Raw genomic sequence first — 20,693 nt, 5'->3', positions numbered from 1 at the left:
GGAAGGGAGAGACGAGGAGGCTTTGGCCTTGGCAGTGGAACAACTGCATGGCTTGCTTCAGCAGTTCCGCAACGAAACAGGGCGGCGCACTGATGTAGTGCTAGCAGGAGCAAAATAGTACGACTTTGTCCCAAACTTGGAAAAGAAAACAGATAATCGGGATTACATAAATGTTGCGAGCAAGCCATTTCATTCAAGCCGTTCGGTAAACTTCCACCCGTTGTCATTCTTTGACGCCTCGATCCACCCGCTAAAATCCGGGATTTACCATCCGCGGTCTTGTCAACTCTATGGGAATAACACTGTGGTCTGCACAGGATGACTTAAATATTACGATGAATCAGATGATTAATTATGGATCTGGCAGAGGGTCTATGTATAGAAATAATATTTGGCTATCTAATACTCGCCCAGGTCTGCGTATGACGAGAAAAAAAGGATTACTTGACACAAGGGCAGCTCACTATAAATAATATGTTCACGCGGCGACACAATTGAATGACTAACACGCCACTAGCTGAGCATATACACTTGCTTCCCAGTAGAGGATGGCTACCTTGGTTTACAGAGTATCTATCCACTCCAGCGCTGTCTCGGGTTCAAGTCTCTTGGTAAAATCCGGATCCACAAATGTCTTTCGCACCACACCATTTCCATCCACCAACAACGACGCTGGTATAGGCAACTCGAAAGAATCATCACCATTGGACTTAACGAGGTCGTTCCCCAAAATCTTAAATACCGGTCTCAAGGTCTCAGGCATCTTCCACACAATACCTAGCATCTGTGCGTACTTGTTGCCTACATCAGAGAGCACAGTGAACTTAAGGCCTCGCTTCTCTGTCGTGGAAAGTGTCTCAGTGGGTAGCTCGGGCGTAACGGCCACGAGGGAGACACCCTTAGCTTCGAATTCAGCAAGGTGCTTCTGGAGAGATGCGAGCTGCAGGTTGCAGAAGGGGCACCACTCGCCACGGTAGAAGGTAATGAGCATGGGCCTATTGGCGAGGAGAGTCTTGCTGGAAACGGCCTTGCCAAGGGCGTCCGTCAAGGTGAAGTCTGGGAGGGCAGCACCAACTTGGATGGCGGTTCCTAGGCCCAAGATTCACGTCAAAACTTTCTCCTACATAATCACCTAGATCAGAATGGGGAGATTATACGAACTCGGATCATACGCAGCCTTCAGGTTCTCAAGTGATTCCTTGATGGGATCAGTGATAGACTGTGGCGCATTGTCGTAGAAGTTGTCGCTCACTCCCGCGAGTTCGGTATTGAGGCTCATTTTGGTTGAGGTTTGAGGGTACACTCGAGTGATGTGTGAAGTGTCAAGATCGGAAGACTGGGTTCGCTAATGGATGAGTTCGAGTGCACGAGTACTCCACGCTTTATATCCTTATATGACCAGTGGATTTGTAAACAGTCCATATGATTTCGTGCGAATTCGTGCGAGTTCGTTCGACTTATTAATGTGTTGCTATAATCGTCAACAACAATGGGGTGCGAGGACTTCGATCGATGACAGATTGGACCGAATTCATCCGACTTAGGTCTAAAGTCGTCCGAACTTTTTCGTCACTATATCCAGGGTTGTCCAATGCTGCCTCATAATATGAGCTTCTGGTCCATGTTATTGAATCTTATTTCCATGGCAAGATAGTCCTTGCTGGATTTCATTAATCTTGTGTTCCATTAACTAGGCCTTCAATTGATCTGTGAGAGTTTCCGTATGCCTTGACAGTGTGAAGATCTCCAGTGGCTAGACATCTAAACAGGAAACGCGGAATTTGTACTAGGGCAACGCTTGCCCGCGCTTAATTACGCCTCCTATCCTATATTAGTAGCAACGGCATCGCGCCTCCGGTGCCGATTCTCGCCCTCCTAATTGGCCCCGCGTCCTCGGACCAGCCCCCACCCCTCCAAAAGCGCCCAGGCCCCACCGAGTGGGCTCCCACCCTGGGCTGGGTCATATGTCGCCGTCCCCTGGACGCCCCACAGACCTGACTTCTAATATCGAGTACACCAATTGATTTAGCCGCCCCCTCATTGGCCCGCTGTATGTATTGGCCACATAATCAAAAAATCACTCTTGCACGAAACGCTTGAGGCCCAACCATATAGATGTACATACCCAATATTAATTATATTAAGACTACCTCGAATCATGGCATATCCTCCTAACTCAAACAATTCGAATAATACTAATATTATTGCAATCTGACTGTTCCTCGTTGAGTTATTTACGTTTAAGATTTGTTTTGTGGATAACTCCATGAGGGATCGATCAAATGGATTATAATTAATCTGTATTAGTCAGTTTGGCCCACATAGACTATGTCCAAAGTTTGAGCGGAAACGGACTAGGTTGAAGGATTTCTCGTTGTTGGTAGTATAGGATAAATATTTACTATATATAGTGGCACGTACGCACAGCTATATCGTCAACATCAACAACGTAGTATGATATTTTAGATTGGATTAGCATGGACGCCACTACGTAGCCTACAGGCACTGCTGATTATATAGTTGATCATTGTTATTGTTGTTTGACTTCTATAGGCCAAATCCTTTTAGTAAATTTGACATCATACAGAAATCGATGGGCCACTTCTACAAGCCCAAATTTGATGACGGTTAGGCTTCCGGTTTAGTTTGCCACCCGTACCTGCGGTAGCCATGTGTGCCATGCGACGCGTGCCTACCCCTAAACACCATCAATCATACTGATCATCATCATTACGTGCGCGCCCCATGCGAATGAACGAACGAACAACCATTCGACGACTACTACTAGCCGCTAGCCATCGATCTCTTTACCTACAACCCGACCTACCGCGTCTGAATCTGCCTCTCATGCCGGTTCGCCGCTCTACCGTCGCATCTCGTTACCCATCCAGCCAACCGCCCCAAGATGCATCCTCCGTCAGCCACGAGGGAGTTTCAGCTCGCAGCTTACCGCGCGATGAGCGACAAGCTTTGCTACGACCTACCCAGGGGGACCCTATCGTCTTCGCACCCACTGAGAGCCTCCCAATCGGGCACCTAATCGTCTACATAAGCGACCAATGCCCACATTGCCATGACGTTTGTCGTAATACAAAGGCGCTTGGTAATCATTGCCGCTAGCGCCATCTGAAGGAGGAATCGCCTAGGAAAGTCGGTAGGCAGCCGTACGCAGTATTGAATAGGCACCTACTAAGCCGGCTAGTCAGCTGCCAGCGCTTCTTTGTTAGCGGCCAAGGGAGCCATTTCTTTAAGGTAACCCACCGACTCAGGTACATCGTAGCCAGGAGATCTACCAGATTGGTGAGGCGGATTTCATCTAGGCCCGTGACCGGGTGCCAGGTCAAGAAAGAAAGCGAACAAAGAATTCAATTCAAGTGCTATGGTCGACGGGAGATCCAAGTTGAGAAAAGGAAGAAGAGGCAGAGGGAGAGTCTCTACTTATCTACAAAAGTCTATGTCCTGTGTCACCTGTCAAACGCAGTCGCATAACGGGTTTCCGCGACAGCCATTTTCCCGAGACAGCGGTGACATCGATCGGAGGGTTGTACGCGCCCACAGTGGGAGGAGGAGTATATTTGTGCCAATAATACTACTACCGCAGGGCCTAGAGGGATAGGAAAAACGACGTTTCGGAGAGCGCCGCCGCGCTGTTCGAACTGTAATACACTCGGGCATAATAGAACACACTGCCCGAATTAATCTACTATATTTATCAATTTCATGCTGTTCCTGGTGGTCGAGTGATATTCAAATATAGTAGTAGGGACGGGGCAGAGCGGGCGGTTCGGTACGGTGGGCGACTCGGTCGTGAATTACGTGTCAGAATAATGAGGTAATTTATCCAGCTGCCGCATCTGTCCGCTTACCCATCTGGAAATTCCCCATCAGGGAACTGTGCCCCGATGTGGCCAGATCTCACTATGTAGAGTTTTCCCGCTTCTCTACTATAAATATGGACATGATAGCTAGACCTTAATACCATCGTTTTCAATCATTGTCACATGACACTATCTAGTAAATTTACTAGTGGATACAGGAAATTCAGACTCCGACATTACGATACAATCGATGAGTCATCGTCACAATACGTAACGTAATCGGTAAGCGAGTGGGTCAACTCTTAAAGCAAATGTATGTCCTTTTACAGCAATTTTCGAAACCAGTCATACTTCCGTACTCTCACGACATGGCAACCTAAAGCCACTACTCCGTGCCGTGCAATCTCACCAGCTTTCTCGATTGAAGACCGAGTGCGTCGTGTGCCCCAGATCAACAATCTAACGACACAGCTGCCACCATACCAAACCCACTCCGTACTTTACCCACTCGTCTCGCTCTTCCCCTCTTCCCCTCTTCCCAGGCTTACTGGTTTTCCTTTTATATCATTTAAGTTATTTCTAGCCACCGTTTCACGCCGACTCAATACTCAGTCACTATTTGCAGCTATGGAAGCTATTATCGCCCAGGCCATCAAAGATACCACGGTCTCGAGAAAGGCTTCGGTGCCTTGGAATCTCGATGAGCCTCATCCTCAGTCTTACTACGCATTTGACACAGTAACGTCTTCATGGATGCCAAAGTCCCCGTCCACAATTACAGACCAGAACAATCAGGGCACTGCCGGTATTACCAACATCGCACTCTACACCTGGAATATCGACTTCATGCTGCCCTTCGCCGTCGCCCGTATGAAGTCAGCTCTCACCTATCTTGACCGCTTAACAAGCTCTCTCTCAAAGACCACTGCTCCCGTGATTCACCTTCAGGAATGTACACCATCTGATTTAGCTACCATCGCTGCTACAAGCTGGGTCAGAGAGCGTTTCCACCTCACTGACTTAAGTCATACTAACTGGGCTACGACACACTATGGTACCACTACGCTCGTTGACACTCGTTTACCTATTACGGCCACTTTTCGCGTGCATTATTTGAAAACGCGCATGGATCGCGACGCCCTCTTCGTGGATGTCTCCCTCGGTCCCAATGGTATCAAGACCCGCCTCTGCAATACACATCTCGAGTCCATGGCATTTGAGCCTCCCTTACGGCCACCCCAGATGAAGCTCGTGGCACGTTATATGCACGAGGCGCATGTGGATGCTGCGCTGGTCGCGGGGGACTTCAACGCCATCCAGCCGTTTGATCGCACACTGCACGTTGACAACAACAATAACCTCAAGGATGCGTTCCTGGAGCTAGGGGGGAAGAGGATACCGAAGAGGGGTTTACTTGGGGACAGCAGGCGTCGACGAAGCTCCGAGAGCAGTTTGGCTGTTCACGAATGGACAAAGTATATTTTTGTGGCCATGCTGAGTTGATCAGGTTCGAGAAATTCGGGGAAAGTATCTTGACAGAGGGAGAGGAGGAATGCAAGCAGATTGTCGAACTGGGCTTTGAGCAGCCATGGGTGACAGATCATTTGGGGATTATGGCTGAAGTGGAGATCGGGCCGCATTTGGGAAGGCCAGCTTTGAGACGGGATACTTGGTAATAAATTACCTTAATTTATCAATTGATCAATTAACAAGACGTAAATATATCGCGTGTCCAGCTTTATTCATCTCTGTATTTAATCATTACGATTCAAGGGGGCCAACCTCATCTTTAACGTCGTCAGCCCGGACCCCTGCAGTCTGTTGTTGTTGCTGCTTGCTGCTGCTGCTGCTGCCACTGTATTACAGCAACATCATTTAGCAATTTGACAAAGGCTGAAACGCGAACTAACTTAAAATACTTGGTTGGTTAGTAATCAATGCGGACTAAGAAATTTATGGGCCAGGTATTGGAGCAGAGATATCGAAGTGGGTGGGCAGAAAGGCACAGATACAGGTTTAATGCTTTGGACGCTAGTCGCCCGCATGCTTTAACCGCTTTGTACGATACTCCGGTTTTGGTAGGTTATCGAGAAGCGATCGAATTTACTCCATTTTACATTTAAAGGCCGTGGGTTAACAAAAAGCTTCATGTTGGCGTAGTCGAAAATTTGATGTTTGCGACCGGCGAGAAGCATCGTGTAAAAGCGTCACTTAATTTCGATCCACGATTTCCGTGACCGACCGCCATCAGAATTTATTTGGAGGCAATCCGTCCCAGGATCATCTTTAGCTTTGATTGTGAGATGTAAAAGCAATTCTTTCATTCCGTTTCATTCGCACTTGAAGTGGAGCTGAATGGGAAATAGAAGGCTTCGGAAGTGATCAAGCCTGTGCCGTGGGTCACAAAAAAAGTATGAATTTTGTGAGGGCCTTCATTCTGGCTATCTTGCTGTCTATATTTCTTCCGAAGAAGGTGTGACCGGATGTCAGATCAAGAAAGAAAATCAATAAAGAATTCAATTTGAGTACGTAGTCGACGGGAGATCCAAGTTGGGAAAGGGGGGAGAGACAGAGGAAGAGTCTCTATCTATTTACAACAGTCCATGTCCTTTTCCAACTGTCAAGCGCAGTCTTCAAACGCAATCATGTCGGAGTTACTAGGGTCATGGAAGTCTGCATTGTGGATGCCAGCATGACGGATGTCGGGTTCCCGAGACAGTGGTCCCGTATGCGTAGTTCCATTATGCCTGGTCACAGAAGGACCTGGTTTTATAACTTGTGGGGAGGCTTTGGGCTTCCAAGGCCTTTCGGTAAAAAAACATGATGATCTCACCGTACCAAATTAGGTGACTGGGAAGTTTAATTTTTTTGCTCTCGCATGATCGGCATTAGCGTCGAATGGAATTACCAAATCCGGATAATCATGATATCAGCGCTACAATGCGAATATAAATCTTTGAAAAGTGGTCGATGACTGTGGCTGAATTTATCCTTGCTATTGTGCCCCAGTAAGACTTGAGACTTCGAATGGTTAATGATCTTACCATCGCAGATCTGGGCAACTGCGAGGTATTTTTTATATATAACTTAAGTTGAACGGTAAATTAGTGAAAGCAAAGAATTCTTGGCCGCCGAGTCTGCTCAGATCAAAAACAATAAAATCAGAATATTTGGATCTTAAAAAGGAATTGGGAGATAGTTGTAATTGAAGTTACAAAAACTCCATAATTTTCAAGTAGTGACTTTTCCACCAAAGGCAAATGCCTCACAGGTGAAAAGTGGTGACGCCAGTTGCCGACACGCATCCAGTATTCCTTATAAACAGAAGCTCCCGCTTGAAAATCATACAGAATACCAACCAACCAACCAACCAACCACGTGATCTGAATTTGTGATAGAATATCAGCAAATCCATCTGACCTGAGGAGCTATTAGATAACCCTCCAAAAGTCAAATCATAATAGCTCGTGGAAACGCAGCTGGGGCATGGCATCCTCTAACACAAAGGCTCCGCGATGGAACCACGAAGATTATGATTTGATGCAACTATTGAAGGGTAACGCAGGCCGTTTTCTGTGTGAATACTCGAAGATATTGCCCGCTGAACAGGAATCCCATGTTAAATCGATCGTAAGAAGACCCTCGGACCTCCTCTTTTCCGGTTTGAAACCTGACAATACAGACAGAGAGAAAAAGGGTGGGCCATCACGAAGTATCCTTGCTTTTCGAGATTTCTATTTCTTCACTTTGATTTGGCCAATTCCTTTGCCTATCCTAGGATCTTAGACGGATTAAAAGAAGGAGCGTTGTTCCTCGACCTTGGATGCTGTCTAGGACAGGATATTAGAAGGTTGGTTTATGATGGAGCTCCTTCGGAAAATACGTTGGGTATTGAATTGAGCCCTGAGCTAGTTGGCCTTGGATTTGATTTGTTCCATGACCAAGGTAAATTGAAGACCAGCTTTATCATTCAGGACTTTCTGCACGATACCCCAACGATGGATAAGTTACAAGGAAAGATCACTTTTTTGAATTCCGGCTTTTTCCTCCATCTTTGGGACTGGTATGGACAAGTACGAGTGGCAAAACGGATGGTCAATCTCGTGGTTCCGAGGAAAGGCGCTCTTATAACTGGCGTTTCTGCCGGATCCCTTGCTCCTGGTGAGTGGGCTAACAACCCACACGGTGGACCGCCGATGTTTCTGCATGACAACAACACATTTTCTCAACTGTGGCGCCAGATTGAAGCCGAAACGAAGACTAAATGGAAGGTGTATACCACATTGGACATTGCAGACGGCTTTGATGAGCTGAGACAGGGTGACAATGGCGGCAGATTGCAGCGCTGGGTGGTGGAACGTTTAGTTTAGCACCGAGGGCTAGATTTGGCTATCTAATTCCTATCGCAGTTCTTCACATCATTGTCGGGATGTGTCTCACGATACCCCCTTTGGAGTGGTGTTACGAATTCGGGCAACAGAGACTCGTAGGGAGGCTTTAGGTGCGACTTAGTATATTTCTAAGACTAATCGCTAGCCCCTAAGACTTGGATGCCAGCGAGACATATGGGTATAGGCCTCTTTTCCCGCTTGACTTATGTCAATACCTACGATCCCTACGCGACAGCGAGGTAGTTAGTAGTCAAGCCTTACAAATCAGGCCTGACAGTCGCAGCATATATTACGCCAAACGCCCTTCACATCATAGAATGATATCAAGTATTTCACTGGCTGCTATACGAGGGGCTTCGGGTGTGCGACAGTGTATTCAGTTACGAAGCTAGTAATAAGAAACGCTGGATTCTCACGCTAATGCAGAGATATTTAATTTCGAACGCCCTTGCAGCTTCCTGGGCCTTGAAGATTCGATTCTCGATAGAATCAGATTGTTTCGGCATGGTGGGTATATAACTAAAAAGGAAAAGTGGGTGTTAAGTGTAGGATTAGGCACTAAAATGAAGACAGTTCTGTTGCGTTAAATACTGACGTCGTTCGTGTAGTCCAAATCCAGGAGCCTATCTGCCGTACCGTCCTGTATGATGCGCATTGCATCTCAGATACGTAGACTTAATATTGGGTATTCCAGATTGACAACAGGCTAAGTAGCTTAAGAGGTCCAGATTCTGTACTGCACCCATTCATACTGGATGATTAAATGACTCCGCTTTAGGCGAGCAATCTTCATTCGCACTGCCCATAATACAGTCGTACGGTTCCTTGGATGTCATGAGCGAATAACTACCACATAGTAGGACACTACTCAAAATAGCGCTGGATTTCCGAATTCAATAATTATTTTTAAAAGGCGCTATATATGTTTGTAGATGAGCTCCAGTTAACAAATTGTTGCCAACCGCCTGTAACCACACCGCAACATATCATCCGAGCTGATATGCATTAATCGAGGATGATGACCGTTTTGCCAAAGTTTGCATTCCGAGACTGACACAATGCTCATTATGATTATATCGACAACCCAGACTTACAGGATGAACTTACATAGTGTTCGAATGCGGCCTTCGCTTCGTGTAGATTAAACAACCTCTCATCCACCAGAGGATGGACGCCATTAGCCTCGATAGCGGCCACCATATCCTCCATCTGTGCTCTTGATCCCACCGCTACTCCACGGGCAATGCAGTTGTTGAGCCAGCAGTCTAGCATGGTGGGAAGGTTTCCGCTCTCGGATATATCACCGGAAACAGAACCAACGCAGCTGATAACGCCCTCGCAAGCGATCGCCCCCAGGCTCTGACTCAGAGTTCCCACGCCGCCGACTTCGATAATGTGATCAACTCCCCGCCCGTTTGGAGTGAAGCTTTTCACTTTCTGTCCCCATGCGGGTTCATCCTTGTAGTTGATAACGAAGTCCGCTCCTAGTTCTTTGAGAGCCTCTACTTTGCTCTGAGATGAGGTGGTCGCTATGACCGTGGCACCCGCTGCTTTCGAAAACTGGACTTGATGTCAGCCTCGCAAGTAACCTTACAAAAGTACACTAGGACATACTCACCTGTAACGCGAAGACGCTCACCCCACCGGTACCCAGAATTAGAACCCACTGCCCAGGTCGGAGCGGTTTCAAGCCATAAAGCGCGTTCCAGCTTGTAACACCTGCACAAACAAGCGTGCTAGCTTCTCGATAAGTCAAGTTCCGGGGAGCTCGAACGAGGCCTTGTTCATTGAACGCGCCGTACTGACGCAGAGTCCCATCGAGGCTCCCACCAAGGCCTGATACCATCGAAACCGGAGTGGCCGGGCCGTAAAGGTGGGCTTGACTAAGGAGCGTAATCACTCGATCACCCTTGGCCCACAGCTTAACTTTGCTTCCAATCGCCACGACTTCACCAGCCCCGTCCGAGCAAGGTACGACAGGTAGATGAAGAGGGAAAGGGTAGTCTCCCTATCGAATTTATTAGTAAGCCCGCTCGCGTTGGACACCAACTATGGGGTCTAAATTTATTACCCTCAGGATCATCAAGTCGCGGAAGTTTAGGGACACCGCGTGAATTCTGACAAGTACTTCGTTTTCTCCAAGGGTTGGGACGGGTGCATCCACAAGCTGGAGTTCATTACAGGTTCGGTCTGTTCTTGTGACACGCCACTGTTTTTGTAGGTTGGTTGCCATCTTTCTCGCGATTGCAAATTAGAGTTTGGATCGCCTAAAATGATGTTTGAAGGCACTGGAGGGTTGCCGTGCTCAGATGACTATTTATATAGGACAGAAAACGCGAACCCGTAGTAGGTATGGTCGTGCGGGTGATATTATCCAACGGATTAAGATGGATTCGTCGTCGTTGGTAATTGCAATTTTGATGCTTATGTAGTAGCGGCTCATTTGTTCGCTGATATTGTCGCAGTGGAGCCCCTTGGAGCACGACGAGTGGATTTTGAGTGCCGTGGAGTGGCCTGAGCGCCGTGGAGTGCCGTGGAGTGCCGTGGTGCCGTGGAACGTGGAGGCCGGCCGCGGCCCCACAACTTCAGAGATGAGTAATGCTTGAGGCAATAACCTCACTACCCGCCATTGTGTGCAGAATAGGACGCAGTGGACGCCGACACGTATCATTTTCATTGTCTAAAGTTCAAAAGGATGGGCAATGGGGGGATGACACCTGTGGTGGCAATGTTTCATTGCGTTATCATGATAATGGTGTCGGCAGTGGAATTGAGTATAAAATGGACCTTGAACCCGCAGTTAGAGAACAGCAGCTAGAGCTACGATACCACCAATATCTCGATTTCTTGTTGATTATCACCAGCATCCAATATATCTTCAAAAGGCGACAGCCAGCATCAATACTTGGCCTGTATTATCACGATGACGCCAACGCGGTACGGCACATCGACCGGAGATATTGGGCCATTGGCCCAATCGGTTCGATTTCAGTCCTCTGGGCAGGTGGCTAAAAATCGATTCATGAAGAGCGCTATGGCCGAGCTCATGGCCACATGGAGCCCACATAAAATGGAAGAGAGGGGCATCCCAACACAAGAACTCATTGAACTTTATCGCCGGTGAGTCGCATACATCTAAAGCTCTTTTACAGTCTTCATATCTAATATCGGCGACAGCTGGGGCGAAGGCAAGAACAACTGGGGTGTTATTATCACAGGAAACATTGATATCGAATTTGATGCTCTGGATAGTGTTGGAGATATGATTATCACTCGTCAATGCCCTCTGCATGGGGAGCGCTTCACAAAATTCGAGGAGCTCGCTGCGGCGGCCAGGAGTGACGGCAGTCTCATCCTGGGTCAGGTCTCACATCCGGGGCGACAAGTTTGGGATCGCATCAACCCCTTCGCAGTCTCCGCATCGGATGTGCAGCTTGGTGAGTCCGACAACATTGGTCACCTTCTCTGCACATAATTATGCTGACTCCGAAATTCTGCAGGACCAAAAGCTGCTTTGTCTTTTGGAAAACCACACGCCGCTACCAAGGAGGAAATTGCTTCCATCGTTGAGGGCTTTGCATATGCCGCGGAGTACCTGGAGAAGGCTGGCTTCAACGGCATTGAGCTCCACGGTGCTCATGGATACCTGATTGCTCAATTTCTCTCCCGGACGACAAACCAGCGTACAGACGAGTATGGTCCCCAGACGGTCGAGAATCGCCTTAGATTCGTCTCCGACATTGTCAAGGCTATACGCCGACGAGTTTCCCCGGACTTTGTCCTTGGCGTCAAGCTCAATAGTGTTGAGTTCCAGGATAGCGGCGTGACGCCGAAAGAGGCGCAGGAGGTCTGTGAAGAGCTGGAACGTCTCAACATAGACTTTGTGGAACTTAGCGGTGGTACTTACGAGAAACTTGGCATGGTATGGGAGAGGGAGTCTTCACGAAAGCGTGAGGCCTACTTCATTGAATGGGCGGAAATGATCATAAAGTCCCTGGACTCAGAGCACAAAATCAAAATCTATGTGGTTGGTGGCATCCGGTCTGTTGAAGTCATGGTGCAGACATTGAATGTAGCCAACGGCGTGGCGTTTGCACGGCCAGCGGCAGCGGAACCTCGACTGCCGAGCACCATCCTTCAAAGCGGAAGCACCATAACTGGGGCCATTCAGCCGACTGCGGAATTTGAGAAAGACTTCTTCACTTCCAAGACTTTAGCGGAAACCCAGATGCGCCAGATAGCCGACGGGCAAAAGCCCATTGACTCCAGCGACAACATGGCCATGGCGCACTTCCTACAGGACGTGAGAGGTTGGTCGCAGGAGATAGCCAACCTGGCACCTACATTGCCGACATCTGTCCGAGCTGTCCAGTACACCGGTCCCCAGATTCTTTACGATCAACATTTTTCTGCATGAGACCAGAGCTTCTCTCTTCCCTGCTTAGATCAAAACTGAAAGAGACACGGAAATGTCGAATTGGCCTTTTATGAGTATAAGTAATAGACTCCCTTTACTCATTCACAAGCCGTCCATCGGATGTACATAGTTGTTTCAGTGCACACGAGCTAGAGGCTGGATACGACCTAAAGTCGTGAAAACCCTGAAGATTCAAATAAAAGAACAATACACACACATACGCTTTTAGATGATCGGTAAAACCTACCTACAACTCACGTGTGCTGCGCTACCTGATCAAATGGCATGCCGAAGCTGTCCGCATCAAAAGAGCTGGTAAACAGGTTCGGCTCTTCCGCGAAATTGTAATAGCCAAACCCTTCCGTTGCTAGAAAATTCTCCCAGTCGGCACGAAAATCTTGAACTAAGTCTGCTGTATTGGCATCCTCGAATAAATTGTAGCTTTCCACTGCATCACTGGCCTTCTTGACAAGCTCCGAGACCATCTTGTACACAGATTCAAAAGCTCTGTCCCGAACGGCCCCAAGAATACTCTCAAACATGTCAATCGACCTGAAAATGAGGCGCTGGTCCTGGGAGAGGCACGCATGAGAGGGGTGGAGGAACATGTTAGCGAGGAGAACCATGAGAGCCGAAAAGTGTCCGCAGCTACATTGCCTTCGTATAGTTAAAATTGTCAATCCGAATCCAGAGATAATGAGTGGTGTTAGGACTCACCATGCGAGACATTCAATCTGGGTGGCAACGTGAAAAAGCTTCATGCAGCCACGGCTGATCTGGACCAGCTTGTCCCAACCCAAGGGTGACGGCGGTTCCTCAACAGTGTTGCTTCTCGCCGTCCCGAAATGATTTTGGGTCAATGTAACATCATTCATCGAGATGGTACTTACGGCGCTGATGCGCTTCAGCCAGTCTGCATCCCTACTGTAGAAGCCATGCGCCATGACCTCAGCCAGGAGGAAGCCATGATAAATTTTAGTCATCTGCACCAAACCCTCTCCGCATGCCGTAGAAGAGAGATTCTCGATTCGGAAAGCGAGGGGGATGCTTTCATACCAGTACTCGAGTTTCGCTTGCAGTTGGATAATGCGTCGCCGGCGTTCTAGCCTATCAACAGCGGAGGCACGGTTCGAGTACAGTAGGTCGTAAATTTTACCATGAATGTGTGCTAATTGAACGCGGAGAAGGAAGACATTAGTCCGGGAGTGTCCATCTCGTGTACAAATGACTCCAGCTCCGTCAGGAGAGGTTAGCGGAGGAAGTGGTAGGTCAATATCATTATCGGATTGAATAGACGGCGTTTTGACACGAATCGAAATCTCCTGGGCCAATTAGCAAGTTGCACTTGACAAGCAGTGCTGTCTTTTACTCCTTGAAATGCATACCTTGTCGAGAGCGTAAGCTATCCAAAATATCCGAGATCGCTGTAATGCTTCCTCTTCCGAGAAAAATTGCTGAGATTTGCTTGAATGCAGCAACAGCCGATGTCCTAGCCTCAGTGCGGATGCAATTATGACACTAGCCGGTCTTTGGTCACTACTATTCTGGTACAAAATGACAATTCCTAATAGGATCTGGATGCCCAACAAGTCCTCGTCACATATCACCAATTCTGACAGCGCCGATTGCGCATTGTTCAAATGTGCATTGGACCTCTGTATCGTGCTAGGGAATAGGTCCCCCGCTTGTGGCTCAATGGTTCGAAGTCCAAGAGCCATGACGATCTGTATTGCTGCCCATTTGATTCGATTCCGAGAGGCTGGGCTGCCGTACCAGTCATCAAGCAGCCCCATGAAGGACTGCCTGTGAAACAGAGGAATGAGATTGTTGGTGTTGAGGAAGTAGTGGTCAATCACTGGCGATATCTCTTCTCGGGGAGGCAACAGGAGGGATCGCAGCTCAAAACTACCGAATAAAGACGGCTCGACGACACCTAGAGCCCAGGCTCCTGCGCTACGCCGAACCTCTCTCAGCTGCGGTTCTGCAGATGCGGTCATGATCTCGCTGCTATTTCCATATTGTCGCGGACCAGCCGTTGACGAAGGCGTGAAGGAAGGCGTTTTGATAATCCGCATATTCCGATGAACCTGATCCTCGATTTGCGCCAGCCGTGCTTCCAAACTGTTTGAGTGGTCGCTAACACCACGGGGATATGATTTTACATATGGATCGGTTAAACTGCGATAGGTCGCACGCTGCCTTCGTCTCACAAAGCCCTTCCTACACTCAGTGTGGTACAATTTGCAGTTGGAACAGGTCGGCTTTACCATGTCGCATTTGATCTTCTTGGTGAAGCATAGGTCACACGCTATATGTCGTTAGAACGGAAGTCGCATACGATACATAGGGGATAAATGAAATACCTTTACGACGATACGACCCCATCGATTCTGGACCTTCGGCTAATGTTGCCATGATTCCGTTGACAGTGTCTTGGTGGTTGGGTTGCAGAAGGATGGTCCCGCGTCTGGGAGGACATTGGGTGGGGACTGTACACAACAGAGATCAAACGAAGGACATGAGAGAAATCGGGCAAGTAAACCTTGATTATGGTGCGATGATTCAGCACAGGAGAGGGGTTTGACCGCATCCCAAGGGCAATTACTAATGGACGCCGGTGACGACATCCGCCGAATGATTTTCAAAGATGAAACGAATGCCAGAGACGACGTCATTGCCGATCGTGCCATTTTGTAGGGTCTGTTTCTTTATTTATGTATCAAGAAATCTTGTCAACTCACTAGGTTGTTCTTATTCTTCTCATTTGGGACCGTGGCATAGGAGGCACCCCTCATATGCTAGTCGTGAGACACGCCTATTTTTGGTTTAGATGGATGCGAGACCTTACTGGATCGTGGTTAGACTCTGTGATTCATCGTAGGCTGTTCTACTATGTTACCTTCCTCACTAGGGGCGCTATACGTTAACTAGTTCCCCCGCCCCCAGGTTTCCTCTGAATTGACTGCCGATCTCTAGTTAATGAGCGCGGACACAATCTGGCCTGGTATACCGTATATCGTCAAATATATGATATTATCGTATGATAGATTATCGTCGAGATTTTAGTCTGATGGTACGATATGCGATACTAGAAAATCTTGACGGTATCGTATCGTGAACACACCCCTAAGTGGAGATGATAAGGAATCCTCAAAATCAAAAGCGAAGAGTATACTATTCCTCCAAAAAGAAGGCAAGAAGAGGAGGCTATAAAGCCAAAACGGCCAGAGTTAAGACGGGAGTGAAAAAGTGAAAAGTGGCTAAAGCATGAGAGCTCTCACTCGATCAACACTCCCTCAAGTAATATCACAGCAAATATTTGCTCTACAAGACGTGAACATGGTAAGCAATCTACCAGGAGAAACTCTCCTCGATGTAGTCAATATTCGACCGGGCCTGTCTCTTCCGGCAGACCTTGCGCACATCGTCGCTCAAGCTACCGTTGCCGCATACCAACACGCCCATAGCGCCGATCTGGTTTTCGACCTCTATACCGACGAGAACGTCGATATTTGGCCGACCAGGGAATATTTGCACCGTTGCTGAGCGGCTCTGTATCTCCTTTGTCTTGCGTGGTCGAGTTACGAAGAGCATGATGCGGAGGACTTCGCGTCGGCGGTCCATAGCCAAGATGCTGGTCATCCAGGGGCGGATCCACTTAAGGTGCTCGGGAGACTGAATGATCCAGACGAGGGTTAGGCGGCGGATTGCCACTGTTCCCTCAGCGAAACCAGCGACTAGGTGCCGCACGAAGGGGACGTGATGTGTGATACCAACACCGCCGGCGAAGAGCATAACAGTGCCATAGGAGTCCATGGAGTGGATGTTGCCATAGGGTCCTTCGACGAAGGCACGCAGGGTCACACGGGAGGAGAGAGAGTTCGCGGCGCGCTGGAATAGTTTGTTGGTCATGCCCGTGCGGCGGCGGACAAGCAGAGAGAGGGTGGTCTTTTTAGGGGCGCCAAGGAGGTCTTGTGTTGTGTTCGGGAGCGACTTCTCGTTCGAAATAGTCTCCTCAGCTTCGCTCCAACCGACAGAGAAGGGGTGGGAGGTCCAGCACTCAACAGCCGGGATATATAGATAGATGTGTTGACCGGGCTTGAACGTCCACGGCCGAGCTACGCGAAGGATAATGCGTATCGCATCACCGGGCATCGCCTCAACAGTGGCGGTGGTGGACTCGCGGCCAATGTTGCGGTACACGATGATGAACAGGCGGGTTGCTCGCTCTAGGGCCCAGAGAATGATAGCGACAAGTAGGTAAGCCTGGTCAATAAAGCCGTCGAGATGCACCCAAAGAAAACCAAAAGAGACCGCTGTGATGGCAAGGTGAAAATGGACGAATATCTCATAGAAAGCATGCCGAATTATAGACGGCGAGTGCAGCATCAGAGCTGTGAATCCACATGTAGCAACAAGCCCAGCAATAAAGAAGCTGTTCGAAAAAATGGAAATTCCGACGACATCCCAACTGGCTTCCTGAGCTTTGGGGATGCACCAGGCAAATGTGTGTGCAAGAGCCTCGAGCACCACGATGCGGCCCAGCCAGCGATGAAGCAAGTTCCAAGTGTCGAAGGGAACATTAAGAATGGCAATAAGAGGGTTGTTTCGGCCAGCCATTAGGACCAGCGGGATCAGGTTGATGGTAGACATTGTGCCAGTACGGCTACGCACAATACCCGAAAGAGTCACCTCATTCGATCCATAGGGAGTGGCCACGGTACACAGGGCAACGTTCATAGCGATAACACCAGCGATTAGGAGTCCATGAAAGCGACTGGGGAGGTTACCCATATTAATGGCTGAGGAGAGCTGAAATTCCTGATTGTGACGTATGCGAAATAGAGGAGCATAGATTAAATGCTCTTTAAACCAGCAAAACCTGTGGTGTGCTGGCACAAAGTATCGCTGCTTATCGTCGGTGAAGCTGGCTAGTCGTCGCTGGTGGTTAGAGAATCGGAAGGCGAGTGACCAGACGTAGAAGGCAGCGGCGGCACAACCAAGGGCAAGGATGGTGGATCGTGCCATGTCATCATTTACTGCCTGAATCCACATTGGTATGGCTCTCTTTTGGTATCCATCACGCTTCTCGACCCCGTGGGCACTGCTCAGTCCCGCAAGGGATAGAGCCAGAAGTAGATGCTGCATGATACCCCGCTCGAGATAATAAGGTCGAATGTCGACAGGCAGTTTCTGGTTTTTTTGCAAGACCAGTTGGCTAGATATATCTAGGAGAAGAGTGAAGGCTTGTTATCAAGGCCCAGGAGTTGTTATTTTTTGGTTAGAAGACTGTTGCAGGCGCACTGCAATTCAAAACAACACCAGGCTCCTTCAGAATGCGAAAAAGAAGGATATTGACAGCGATAAAAGATTCCGACCAATCCAAAGATATGGCGATGGATGGCTAAAGTCGAAACCAGGGCCTGCCTAGGTTGAACGGATTATGTAAAGAGCGAAAAGAGTAGGGAAAAATATCAATCGATAAAACTTTTCCACGTCAATTGAGTGCTTAGAGAAACCAGCAGCTCTGGCAAACGCAGCGCAAAACTGCGTATGGAACTAGTTCACCACGCGTCAATAATGATTATTCGAGAAAGGAAGGGCGACAAAGGCCATAAAGAACGAAATGCGAGAAAGATAGTGGACTTTATATGAAGAAATGGAGGAACAATAGAAGCAGGAAAAACAAAACCTGCCCACAAAGGGCTGGAGAAACTACTCTTTTTACCCCTGCGTGAGTCCACTTTCCCCGAGGGGTAGGGATGGGGAGGTATGAGACACTCCTAGTCCACCCCAGGGCCAACAAGCCGAAGATGTAGAAACAAACAAGGCTATGCCGAACAATGGCAGGCTGTCTGCTCACACGAATTGTGTATCATCTCGTCATGTAACTGATACAATGGCAAACCTTAAGTATGCCGTAGCGCGAGGGGAAAGGGATTGTTTGCCGTTTGGCACAGGATTCTGGATCATGTTCCCGCGAGGAATGCTCATCAATTACGGTTTATTTTATCGGCACTCCGTACAAGGGACGGAGGTGCGGTCTGTGACGGCACAGAACAAACTAGACCTAGTCCGCAGGTCTCAATCCATAGATCTAATCAGATATCTGGAAGAGGACCCGTCCAGACGGGCATCAGTATTACCATCCACCGCAAGCTGACATGCGACATGCGACAGGTAGAGAGATCGAGGCGGGCTTTGCGCAGGAATGTGGCGGGACACGCTAGGCTACGGTTACTGGCTGGCGCTGAAGCACACTAGAGAGAACGTGAAGCCACAAGCGCCTTCAACTCGGCGCCGATCCTATCCTCCTGCTCATGGCCGCGACTGGCCGACGACTAGCGGTTTGAGAATGGTTCTTGCTCTGAAACACTTCACGATCGAAGATCACTTCCCCCAACCCCCCACAATAAGTACCGAAGTAGTTCCCAGCGCAATATACTATCACACCATAGTTACTCTTTGATACAAAGCCGGGTGATCTCGGATATTGTGATTAGCTTCCGGCACTTCATTATGTCAAACGTAAGTCTCCCTGGATGGAGTTTGTCCATACGAGAACAGCACGCGGGCCAGGGACTCTCTTAAACCCGACCAAATCCATGGGTTTACTACTGTGGATTTGGATCTGACTCTTAAACCCATGTACCCTGGTAGCCCATTACGTTGGAAAGAGCTTATGCACGTAATTTAGAAATATTATTCATTTTAGCACTAATTCTGGTAATTTAGAACGGCATTTAGATTTATCTACCTAAATATATATTTAAAAAAAGGTCAATAAATTACACAAACGAAGTTAAATAATGAATATAATAACTAAATAAAATAAAATTTAAAAGATATTAACATATAAATAAAACAGGGGGAAATAGCAGTAGCTGACTTAGTATTTGATATATCCTAATTCGGAAATTTATGCGGACAATATGTTTAAAATAGATTTTTTTGCGCAGGTTTACGTTCGAAGGTAAAACTTATGGGCTTATTAGCGTTGGTTTGGATTTTAGGTCAAAGTTTAAACCCATGGACTAGTTTTGCTTAGGTCTACTCTCTCATGACGCCTTGGTTTCCAGCTCTAGGGCGGGAATTTGTGGAATCCACCTACTTGAATAATCATGCCGGAGGTTTACAAATTGTAGGGTGCTTCATTAAAGCTTAGCTCGAATGGTTCGTTTGAGTAGCTTTCTATAGCTCGTCTAGGTCTCTCAGATTCTACGCAGATATCCCAACTCTATAGCAGCAGTCTATTAGCCTCCGGCCTCGCTATATACAAGTATCTGGCAATATAAACGGTAACGAAACTTACACTTCTTCGTGCCCTCTACGTAAATTTTTATAACTCTAAAATTCTATAATATAATCCCTAAACGCTTGCTGTCTCATCCTACTACAAACAGTTTCAGAATGTCCTAGCGCACTCGCGACATCCCTATTATTCTGGAACAGATGATGCGACGTCGGGCTTGTCTTGATTATTTACCCGTCGAATCGACACAACCCTCTTGACAGCGAATTGTTCAGTAGTTGTTAGCGGCGTGTGTATGCCCATCCCTAGCCCTAAACTACCCCCCCCCCCCCCCCCCCCCCCCTTTTCCCCATGTTATCTTTCTCCTTCGATCAGGTCATCAGTCCAAATACGCGCCTTGCAGTATAAAAGAGACCTGAGATACCGTCTTCGGGTGCTGCTCGTTCATTCATCAGCGAGCTAGCTCTCTTCAATCTCCTTTGGGAGGGCATAATCTTCAGATGCAGTGAGGTTGGCCTCTTGTCTTTCTCACCCTTAGCTCTCCGTTCGTTTCGTCGGACTTTCAGTTCCCATCAGTCGCTCGTCTCAGCACCCACTCACTGTTGATCAATCTTACCTTTCACCGTTCGCAGACCGTTTATCTCCTTTCATCAACTGGCAACGCTCCTTCTTGATACCGTCATTATGTCCCCTCTCCTGCATCCGGTGGCCGTTCTGGCGCAGACGGTGGCTGTATTCTGGAGTCAGTCATTGCCCTGGTTTCCCGATCAGCGCCGGAAATTTGAAATACACAGCGCTGGGCAGCAGGCGAACAC

General features: G+C 48.1%; 8 protein-coding genes across 8 annotated transcripts; 3 read left to right on the top strand and 5 right to left on the bottom strand.

The window, feature by feature from the left end:
- Positions 1 to 562: 562 nt before the first annotated feature.
- N7510_008128 (peroxiredoxin-like family protein) lies at positions 563 to 1,279 on the bottom strand (the record flags this gene model as incomplete). Its single annotated transcript, XM_056980053.1, has 2 exons — positions 563 to 1,089; positions 1,162 to 1,279. 2 exons carry the CDS (start codon positions 1,277 to 1,279, stop codon positions 563 to 565), a joined length of 645 nt encoding a protein of 214 aa, XP_056833096.1.
- A 1,466-nt stretch (positions 1,280 to 2,745) lies between these two features.
- Positions 2,746 to 3,120, top strand: N7510_008127 (uncharacterized protein; the record flags this gene model as incomplete). Its single annotated transcript, XM_056980052.1, has 1 exon — positions 2,746 to 3,120. The coding sequence occupies one exon, from the start codon at positions 2,746 to 2,748 to the stop codon at positions 3,118 to 3,120; it is 375 nt and encodes a 124-aa protein (XP_056833095.1).
- A 1,325-nt stretch (positions 3,121 to 4,445) lies between these two features.
- Positions 4,446 to 5,321, top strand: N7510_008126 (endonuclease/exonuclease/phosphatase family protein; the record flags this gene model as incomplete). The annotated part of the gene is made up of 1 exon (XM_056980051.1): positions 4,446 to 5,321. One exon carries the CDS (start codon positions 4,446 to 4,448, stop codon positions 5,319 to 5,321), a length of 876 nt encoding a protein of 291 aa, XP_056833094.1.
- Positions 5,322 to 9,214: 3,893 nt separating this feature from the next.
- N7510_008125 (zinc-dependent alcohol dehydrogenase family protein) lies at positions 9,215 to 10,442 on the bottom strand (the record flags this gene model as incomplete). The annotated part of the gene is made up of 4 exons (XM_056980050.1): positions 9,215 to 9,259; positions 9,317 to 9,769; positions 9,828 to 10,217; positions 10,281 to 10,442. 4 exons carry the CDS (start codon positions 10,440 to 10,442, stop codon positions 9,215 to 9,217), a joined length of 1,050 nt encoding a protein of 349 aa, XP_056833093.1.
- Positions 10,443 to 10,526: 84 nt separating this feature from the next.
- N7510_008124 (uncharacterized protein) lies at positions 10,527 to 10,886 on the bottom strand (the record flags this gene model as incomplete). The annotated part of the gene is made up of 1 exon (XM_056980049.1): positions 10,527 to 10,886. The coding sequence occupies one exon, from the start codon at positions 10,884 to 10,886 to the stop codon at positions 10,527 to 10,529; it is 360 nt and encodes a 119-aa protein (XP_056833092.1).
- A 246-nt stretch (positions 10,887 to 11,132) lies between these two features.
- N7510_008123 (uncharacterized protein) lies at positions 11,133 to 12,626 on the top strand (the record flags this gene model as incomplete). Its single annotated transcript, XM_056980048.1, has 3 exons — positions 11,133 to 11,329; positions 11,387 to 11,646; positions 11,710 to 12,626. 3 exons carry the CDS (start codon positions 11,133 to 11,135, stop codon positions 12,624 to 12,626), a joined length of 1,374 nt encoding a protein of 457 aa, XP_056833091.1.
- Positions 12,627 to 12,880: 254 nt separating this feature from the next.
- Positions 12,881 to 15,421, bottom strand: N7510_008122 (Zn(II)2Cys6 transcription factor; the record flags this gene model as incomplete). Its single annotated transcript, XM_056980047.1, has 6 exons — positions 15,368 to 15,421; positions 15,232 to 15,326; positions 14,990 to 15,093; positions 14,012 to 14,934; positions 13,344 to 13,948; positions 12,881 to 13,274 (listed from the first exon to the last, which is right to left on the bottom strand). Exons 3-6 carry the CDS (start codon positions 15,039 to 15,041, stop codon positions 12,881 to 12,883), a joined length of 1,974 nt encoding a protein of 657 aa, XP_056833090.1. The 5' UTR covers positions 15,042 to 15,093; positions 15,232 to 15,326; positions 15,368 to 15,421.
- A 556-nt stretch (positions 15,422 to 15,977) lies between these two features.
- Positions 15,978 to 17,774, bottom strand: N7510_008121 (ferric reductase family protein; the record flags this gene model as incomplete). Its single annotated transcript, XM_056980046.1, has 1 exon — positions 15,978 to 17,774. One exon carries the CDS (start codon positions 17,772 to 17,774, stop codon positions 15,978 to 15,980), a length of 1,797 nt encoding a protein of 598 aa, XP_056833089.1.
- Between the last annotated feature and the right edge of the window lie 2,919 nt (positions 17,775 to 20,693).

The sequence above is a fragment of the Penicillium lagena genome (genome assembly GCF_028827675.1).
Source record: "Penicillium lagena strain IBT 129212 chromosome Unknown utg000005l_segment0_segment0, whole genome shotgun sequence".
Lineage (NCBI taxonomy): Eukaryota > Fungi > Ascomycota > Eurotiomycetes > Eurotiales > Aspergillaceae > Penicillium > Penicillium lagena.
The sequence above is the reverse complement of the archived record's forward strand: the minus strand, read 5'-3'. Positions and strand labels throughout refer to the sequence as shown.